Source organism: Oryza brachyantha, chromosome 11 (assembly GCF_000231095.2).
Source record: "Oryza brachyantha chromosome 11, ObraRS2, whole genome shotgun sequence".
In the NCBI taxonomy this organism is placed as follows: domain Eukaryota; kingdom Viridiplantae; phylum Streptophyta; class Magnoliopsida; order Poales; family Poaceae; genus Oryza; species Oryza brachyantha.
The window spans coordinates 16,916,225-16,925,770 of record NC_023173.2 but is presented as its reverse complement, the minus strand read 5'-3'; the positions used below and the strand labels follow the sequence as shown (position 1 = coordinate 16,925,770).

The 9,546-nt window shown below is 47.0% G+C and overlaps 1 protein-coding gene across 1 annotated transcript; it reads right to left on the bottom strand.

The window, feature by feature from the left end:
* Positions 1–240: 240 nt before the first annotated feature.
* Positions 241–4,311, bottom strand: LOC102720840 (putative disease resistance protein RGA1). Its single transcript, XM_006663603.2, has 2 exons — positions 3,667–4,311; positions 241–2,906 (listed from the first exon to the last, which is right to left on the bottom strand). The coding sequence occupies exons 1-2, from the start codon at positions 4,261–4,263 to the stop codon at positions 525–527; spliced, it is 2,979 nt and encodes a 992-aa protein (XP_006663666.2). The 5' UTR covers positions 4,264–4,311; the 3' UTR covers positions 241–524.
* Positions 4,312–9,546: the final 5,235 nt, after the last annotated feature.

Genomic DNA, 9,546 nt, shown 5'->3' with positions numbered 1-9,546 from the left:
GTAAATTTTGAACTAAAAATATATAATAGCACAATAAATATGTGTGCCATATATCATATTAATATAGACGACTTAATAAATATATCTTACCAAAATTTTAAAAAAAATATTAAATATATTTATTAAAATACATAGTTATATTTAAATTTTACTACGCTACCGACACTGTCTACAGTGTCTAATAATAAAGGCTTGTTTCGCATGATTTCAGCTACAACACTCATTTGAAACTGGCGCCCAAACTGGTTGATTCAGCTCCACTTAAAATAGTGATACCAAAAAAAAAAAAGGGGGGGATGGTGGAGCAGGGTTTGAGACGCTCCATAGCTCCGCTCTTAGAGTCAAATTTTAGGAGTTGCGAGTCCTACCAACCATCAACATGACCTAAATACACCAAACACAAGTGCCTTTTATGCAACTGGACCAAACTGACAACTCATATGCGATCGATAGGTTGAGAAGAGAAAAAAACAAACAATTGCATATATGTCTGATTCTGCTGTAATCTCGGAGGCAACACCCAACTAACGTATTGTTTTGTAACGTATATGCCTAATCTTTTGCCAGTTTGGGTGCCCGCGGGTCTGGCAACTCTTCTCAAGAGAGCGGTTGCAGTCAGAAACTACGATGCTCGTCAGGGATCGGGGAAGCGTAGGCAGTGACTGCATATTTGGACACTCTTGGACGATCAACTCCTTGAGCATGGTCAGGCAGTCCAAGTTGTCAGGCAAAGAGCTCCAGCTGCAGCCTGCAACCGAGAGCTGATACAGAAGACTGAAACGCTCACCAAACATGGGTGGTACACTCGAGCCATTGCAACCCCAGAACATGAGATATTTCAAGGCCGGGAGATCTCCCTGATCGTCTTCTCCTGACAACCAGCTCGGGTATCTTGCACCACTGTAGTCTCTGATGCAAAGTGACGTGATCCCGGACGGTGGCCGGAGCTCCTGGAGCACCTCGGCTTCGAGCTCCGGATCTGTCGCTCTCGGTGTCGTGGAGTGTTCGTCGTCGCCACCCCACCTCAGCGTCAGGTCCTTCAGGTGTGCCTTGTCTGCTAGCCTAGCTAGAGCTGCTTCCTCCCTGCTTGTTATGTTTTCAAGATGGTCGATGAACAGCCTGAAACTAAGGCTGTTGAGGTGCTCCAGCTGTGTGATCTCATACCCCTTGTCTTTCCTCACAGTGAAGCGAAACAGATTCCGGAGCAATGTCAGCCTCCCAATGTCAGGGATGTCCAGGCCTTTCCATGTGTGCATATACCGCAAATTGATGAGGTTCCCCATTCTTGCCGGGGAGGTAAAATGCAAATCAATGGAAGGCGAGAACCAAAACTCATGCAGATGGTAAAGCTTGGTGAATTCGGCTGGCAATGTGATGTCGTTGAAAAGCGAGGGTGAGATGCCAATGTAGCGAAGATGTTTCAGTTCGCCAATGCATGCAGGGACCGTGCTCAAATCTTGCAGGTCCAAGTGCACCACTCGCAGCTTCCTTAGCCTCGTCAGGACACGCTCGAAATCATCTTTGCTCATGCCCCCCACAGAATTGCACATGATTAGAGTGCGCAGGTTTGCCAGCTTCAGAATCTGCTCTGGGAACTCTGCTCCACTGTAGCACTCTATGCAAAGATGGCGGACATGTTTAGGAAGATGTTCAGTCACGATGCCTCTGTCAATTCTAACGCAATCACTTCCGGCAATCGTCACTGCTAATTCATGGAACATGTCATGGACTGTGAAGTACTCACCGGAACTGATGTCAGAGGTGACTTTCCTTTTGAGTTGAAGAAATGAGCACGAATACAGGTCATGGAAGTAATCCTGACCAACATCTTCTACATCTTCCTTGTGCCCATCGTTGTCCTTGACAAATCCTTGTGCTACCCACATACGAACTAGATTGTCTCGTTCCATTTCATGCCTTCTGGGGAAGATGCTGCAGTACTGAAAGCATCGCCTGACATCCACAACAAGTTGGTTGTAGCTCCACCACAGAGCTCCCTTGGTCTTATTCAGCACGTCAAGGTTTGCGGTTGTTTGCCAAAACCTGATGTCTGGGTTTCTCCAAAGCTGCCCTGCCACTGTAACTGCTGCAATAGGTGACCTGTTTAGCTTGTTAGCAATTTTCCTCCCAATCGGTATGAATTCTCGATCATCGAAAACTGTACTGTCAAGTGCATAATGCATAAACATTGAGAAGTATTGCTCCTCTTCCAAATCAGATATTGCAATAAGTCTATTAGAGCCTAGAGCTGCCTCTTTACTCTGGGTTGTCACCAGAATCCTGCTGCCTGCCTTTCCAGCGTTGAGGGGAGAAAGCAGCTTCTCGTGATTCTCGTCGTGAACCCAGAGATCATCCAGTACCAACAAGAACCGTTTGCCTCTCAAATTCTCCACCAATTTGGCTTCCAGCCCTTTGCAGTCAGTAATTTCAGAGTGCCGATTTCGTGTGATCTCGTCAAGCATATCACGAAATATATCTTCCAGTCTGTAAGCCTTGGAAATATAGATTAGCATGATAGTGTCGAAATATCTGTCTTTGTCCTCCTTTTCATGGTCACATACATATTGTGCCAGCGTAGTCTTCCCAGACCCTGCAATTCCATAGATGCAAATCACAGAATAACATTTGCTGCTACTGGAACTCGCTGCAGAATCATCTGGCCCCTCACGAAGCATACTTCTTATCGTATCACGCTCCATGTCTCGGCCGAATACCTTCCGTGTACTACTTGATGTAATGCTTCTCCTGTTCATGTTGACAATATCATTCCAGGTGCCACTGCTTTTCTGGTTTAACAGAGGTGACTTCTCCACATCCGCAACAGTATTTTCTAGCTTTTCTATTCTCCTCCCCAGTTTCCATCTGGCAATTGAAGGCAGAAAAGAATCTACTGCGACCCCATCTTCCTGGAAGAAGCATGTTACAAATATTGATCTCAACTACTACTCTATATGGACTACTGCCATCAATTTAAAATAGATATGATGTTCTACAATATGTGCAATTAAACTTAGATGACTGGCGACATAGCAGACTGACTATATGAAAAATAGAAAAAGTCAAATTTGAGAATTAACACCGCAGGGCATCTAAAAAAGCCCTTTTTCTATAAGAAGATTATAGGAGCAAGAGTTTTACTCTCATCCCTCAAGAATCAAATCATTTGTGATCATTGGATCCAACAGTACACATCCTACTTAGCTAGATCCAATGGTGAGAAACAATTTGGTACATCGAGATACAAAAGGAAGGATGTGAGTAAAACTCTTGGTCCTATAGAAAAAGAGCTTTTTACCGTCCTCGAAAAGTACTTCAAGGTATCAAAAATTTTAATATAAATTTTTAATATCTTAAGATATCATATTTTTTACATTAAAAAGTGTAAGTGTGGTAACATTTTTAAGGATGGTAAAAAAACTTCTAAATTTGTACTTGTTTACTATCCATGAGTTACTTTTTTAAGGATGGTAAAAAACTCATAAAAAAATGATATGTAATAACTCAATGTTTTCGTCCCATGTTAATGGAAATGAGAACTCTCTGTCGATCAATAAAAAACCTAAAAAGTATAGTTACTAGTTTGATGTAATTCATCTTCCTTATATAAAAAACGTGATTATATTGGTTGTAACTGAAAGCCAACAAGAGCGTAAGGTAGTAACCAACCTGGTAATAACCTGTGATGCCAACCACTTCATATGACCAGTAATCTCGATAATCACGAGCAACCTGAAACCAGTTCGTTGACCAGATGAGTACGGATTGGCAGCAGCTGCTGAACTCCAAGGAAACCGACGGGGCACGATGAATCGGTAGCAGCTCAGCTGATCTGTTCTTGCAACAGTCAATGCAGGCGTGGATGGCGTCGCGGATGTGCTGATGCCAGTTGCTGCCGGCGTGTGGCGCATCGTCACCGTCATCGTCGCCGCCGACGATATCCCTCTCGATTCGGTGATAATCAATGAGATCAAGGATGTCTTCTGCTTCGTACAAGGCCGATTTTACGATCTTGGCAAGCTCGTCGAGATGTTGCACGGCAGATCTCTCCTTTTTCGCCTTTCTGTGCATCCTCTGCTCCTCGATTTCTCTCAGCATCTGCTCCAGCTTTGGGACGGTATGAATGGCCAGCTCTTGGATCTTCCGCGACGCATCGAAGAGGCTGGAAAAGAATTTGTTCACCAGCAAGCTGATCATGGGCGACAGAAACCAACCTAGCACGGTTACGACCAAGCCCATAGCTGCAATCCTCCATGGATTTGCCATGGAATGCTTTTTCGATCAGAAAGTCAACAAGGAGATCAGACAAGGGACAGAGGGAAGAAGGGTAGATCCATCGATCAGGACTGGCAAGCATGCTGTCCTTTGAGCCTCACATACTCCAGAAAAAAAAAAACTAACTTATATGAGCCTCACATACTCCAGAAAAAAAAAACTAACTTATAAATTAATCGGGAAACTTCACAGAAATTTCGGGCAACCATTATTTTTCTCTGCGAGTGTCGCTACTGAAAATGACCTAACTAAACACTCCATATGTGGCTAACGCAACACGGAGTAGGAATTTCAAAGTCAGAACTTTTGAAACCGACGGGTCTATTATAAATATCTGTTGATAGTTTTTCTTTAAGGTGAGAACCTGTCAAGTATAACACATTTTTTAAAAGAGTTTTTTTTACCATTCTTAAAAGAAAAATCTTAAGATAACATATTTTTTAGTGCAAAAATTTAGTATCTTAGGAATTAAAATTTTACACTAAATTATTTTGCTAATGTACTTTTTAAGAATGATAAAAAATCTCATATTAAAAATATATTGTAATAATTATAGTGTAAGTTGCATGTGGCGCATATTTTATCGTAATGGATCAGTAAACTACCACTAGTCCACTGTTGTGTAGAGTCCAGTACAATATGTACGTTGCGTGTTGCGATTTGCGAAAAAAATGAGCGTTCCTCACGCTCGCCTCTCCGTCGTCCTCGCACTCCTAGAGCGACGTCGTCCGCTCGACGGCGGGGCCCATGGTGCGGTTCCCCTCACGTCCGGTCAATGAAGAGTTGGCACCCAACCTGCATTCACTTGGCGACGTTCAGGGGAATCGGCTGCTGGTGTCCCCGGAATCGCTGGTGGCGGCTGTTACAAAACCAACCCTAAAATCAACTTCGGTAGCTAAACATGAAGCAATCATCATAGGAGATCCAATTTTGATTACGACAAGGAGACACGATATTTGTTAACGAGGTTTGGACAAGTCTACTTCCTGAAACACTTATTACGGACGCTCGTTCCTGATTCCAACATATTTACAACTTATCAGTATCAACAACCACAACCGGTCGGATATGACGCCGGCCAGGGATCCAGCCACCCTGGCCGCGGAACCTAGCCACGACGAACCTTGGCGCTGGTGCATGGGCGCCCCGGCCGAGTGGACAGTCCTGCCGCCCTACGCATGCCATATGCAGCTCACGCCCCTCCGCGGCCATGGCGTGGCCGCGCACGCGACGTCACATGCCTGTAGCCAAATGGCGCGGAATCCACGCCGACGCGTCCCCGCCGCCCCTTCACGCCATGCAGCGAGCTCCCTGGTGCACCAACCATCGACGAGTCCAGCCGCCGTAGCCATCGCGACCTCCTTCGGGGTCGCTCTGCTGGTCGGGTCGTAGATCTGGGCGCAGGGGTGCCAGATCCAGCACCAGCAATGTCGGCCCTAGCCGCCGGCACCCGTGCTGCCACGCCCGCCTCCGCCCGGTTCCAGCGTGCCTCTGACGGAGAATGCATGCAAGCGGAGAGGGGAGAGATGGCCCCGCCGTCCTAGCGCCGACCAGCTTTTCCGGCAGCCGGTTGAGCGCCGGCGAGGCTAGAGGGAGGAGGGAGAGGAGCTGCGGCTGGCGAGATGCCGCCGCCCCGGAGTGAGCAGCGCAAGCGTCGAGTCGAGGGAGAGAGAGTGTGTGTCGTTCTGTCTCTGATCGTTAATGTTTATTTATAGTGTTGCATCCGTTCAACATCATAAAACTTTCTGTTCTTATTTAGATTTATATGTGTGCTAATGAATCTTATAATATAAAACGGAAGGAGTAGTTTGATGATGTCCAGTAACACTCGTTAAAAATGAAAGACGCAAAGTTTTGTGCTGCCAAACAGGCGCAGCGTTTCAGTTTTATTCATTCACGCACGCACGCAGAGGGCTGGAGGGAAAACAAAACAAGTAACCACACGTACGTACACCGATCGACACACACTGCATGCCACAGGCCCGCAGCTCGATCGTGGCCGGGCTCACGCACGCACGACTGAAGAGTTAAGCACCAGCTAGCTGTGGCATGAAAGGACCGAGAAAATACATGAGAAGGAGGACATGCGTGATGAACTCACCACCGGTGCATAGATGGTCGCAGTGGAAAGCAGCCCCGCAACGAGGCGCGGTGTAGTAAATCATCTCCGCCCACACCGCTGCGATGAGCTCCCAGCGCTCAGCTTCATTGTTGATGCTGATCAGCTCCTTGGCCACATCAATTGCACTGCTGAGAAGCAGTTTTGGAGAATAACGAACTTGACTGCTCGGATGGAGTTTATTGGTAGGCTCAGCTGCAAGGGCGTCATTTTGGATAATGTTGGCCGATTCTTGAACATCGGTCTGGATTATTATTTCATCTTCTTCATGCTCGATCTGTACTTCATCTTGGGGTTCTTCAGGCTCCTGTACTTCCACCTTGGATCCTTCCTGCTCCATCTTCTTGTTGATTTCTTGAGAAAAAAGCTCCATGACATCAATATCCTTCTCACCCCGATGATGAAGCCGTCGATAAAGTCCTGGTCCAATCATGGAACGGACCTCGTCATGTAAAACCTGGGAGGTGGGAGTAAGCATCACGTTGCACTTGAAGACAAGGTACATGATATAGTTCGACAGCTCTCTGCTTATCTGCTTGCGTTTTTCCAGTACTCCGTCGTCACAAGTTTCTTCAGTGGTGGAGTGAAAGCACAGGTCTGTTGCAATGTGCCACATGAGCACTCTTGTCGGGAAGTCAACATCGCTTCTGACGCTCTCCTTTAGTGTTGTTAGGGCGGTCCACTTGTGAAGCGATAGCTGGCCACAGGTGCTGGCGATGCTCCATTCTTTTCTTGCTCCGGAGGCCAGCAAACTGTCGAGGATGAACTCCTTGGTACTGTTCATGGGGGTGTGTACTACATCACAGCCACATTCTATGTACAAGGACTCAAGGTATTTATATTTCCTACTTGTTATCATGTTGTATTGTCCTAGTTTTTGGGACCATGCTGGCCGGAGGCGGGTGCCAGCAGAAAACTTGAAGTTGGCGAGGGAGAGAACATCTAGTACTAGTGCTCCTACCAGCAGTATGTAGGATACCGTGATATCGGCAGCTCTGCCTCCTGTACTATTGCTACTACCCTTTTCGGCCGCCACGAAGAGCGCCAGGGCTATCGGGATGGGTAAGACGTAGAAGATGGTTTGGACAATCCATATTTTTACGATCGACCATAGCGGTGCATGACCAATGGGAAGGTGTGGTGCATTCCTTCCGGTGTAACTTTTCCTTTGTCTGTAGCACCTGGATACTACAATTGCCCTCACGAGGTCTCGTACATAGCTCTTGGTGTAGAGCCGTCGGTAGCAGTACACCAGAAGTTCTCCCACATGCTCCAAGGCCCTGTAGCGGTCTGCACGAGACCGGAACTCCCTTAGCATGTCTGGTAGCTTCCCTTCGTCCGCTAAAATGATGGTCGGCACCTTGTTGAGAGGAGTATCCCCTGCCATGATGTCAGTTCTGAGGCTAAAGGCCTCCATTAGAGCTGGAAGACACGAAGCAGAGCTACTACCTTGCAACATCCTATCAAGAGTTTCCTCCATGAGCTGTCTGGCTTCAGTCCTCATGGTGCCATAAGAACCCTTGCCTTGCCAGTATAGCTTCAGTGACAACATGCTAGTGCGTGTCGTTGATCTCGCAGAGGAAAGGTGCGCGGTGCGCTCTGCGTACTTGAAGAAACCAGAGATGAAGACGAGAAGCATGGACGTCTTGAGGCGGCGGTCCGGCCAGGAGGCCTTGCCTACGACGTACCCGGCCACCACTACTTGGGTGGCCAGGTTCAGCAGATGCCGCAGCCACAGCTCGTTGTCCTGCATGGAGAAGGCGGTGATGGTGTCCTGCCCGCCCAGGTGGACCAGCAGGAACGGCGCCCAGGTGGAGACGAGCTGCTGGTCCGGCTCGCCCGCGCGGACAGCGAGGTGGCCCAGCACGAAGACGGCCAGCGTGTCCGCCGACAGGTAGGCCAGCCACAGCACCACCCTCACAACGGCACATGTACTGTGCCTCCGCCACCCCGCAAACACGAAGAGAAAGACTTGCAGGAACAGGCTGACGAGGATCATGCTGTGGATCTCCCACTTGTTCCACAGCTCTTCCACAGCCGGCACCAAGCTGAATGATATGGATATACATATAGAGTTCTAAGTTTAGAATTTCAGGAATATATATATATATATATATATATATATATATATATATATATATATATATATATATTCAGCCCATTAACTTTGTTTTTCCTAGTTAATTTGGAGTATTGAGGTAATATAATTACGTAATATATAGAAGAAGCAGGAAACATGCATATCACTTCTATAATTTTTTATTATGTGAATTTTTTTATTTTTAAATTTTAAGACTAGACACTCCCAATACATATTTTCATATGGGAACCTTTCACTAGCTTAGAGTATCTCCGACGGTCTCCTTATCCTACTCTCCAAGGCAAATTTTAAATTTAGCCATTTAGCCAAAAAACATGCTCCAACAGTCTCTTCAACTGGATGGCTAAGCCATTCGGCTGGCCAACAGTGGGCCCCACAGACATTCATCCCCACACAGCAACCACGGGAGGAGCACGCAGCCAGTCACCGGCGCCAACCTCCACGCGCCCTCGGCCTCCGCTCGCCGCAGCCACCGGCCTCAACGCGCTGCGGCCTCCCCATGCGGTCGCGCCGCCACCGTGCCGCCTGCTGCCTCCCCGCACCGCCGCGCCCGGACGCCGCCGGCTCCGCCGCCACATGCATCTACCGCCTCAGAGGAGGAAAGGAAAGAAAAAGAGAATGAAAGAGAAAAGGAAAGAGAGGGAGAAAGAGATCGAGGGAGAGGGAGAAAAAAAGAAGATGACATGTGGAACCCAAGTGTCGTAGACTCGGAATAGAGAGGGTGGATGGAGAGACTATTGGAGTAAAAAATAAATTTGAGTGGCCAAATAAAGTGGAGAGTTGCCAAATAGGTATTTAGATAGTGAGATTTGGAGAGGCTGTTGGAGATACTCTTAGCCAAAGAACATTGCCGCGCCATAGACAATGAGCAGAATAGTGTTCTTTTATCACGCCAGATGTGTTAGCGTGTCAAAACATTTGCCACACTAGTTTGTTGCACCCAAACAACATTTCTACACTATGAGAGTTTGGTGTGACAACATTAATTATTTGGCTATATCAGTAGTATTGGTATGGCTAATTAGTTTAGTCCTTAAAAATAGTTTTAGAAGAG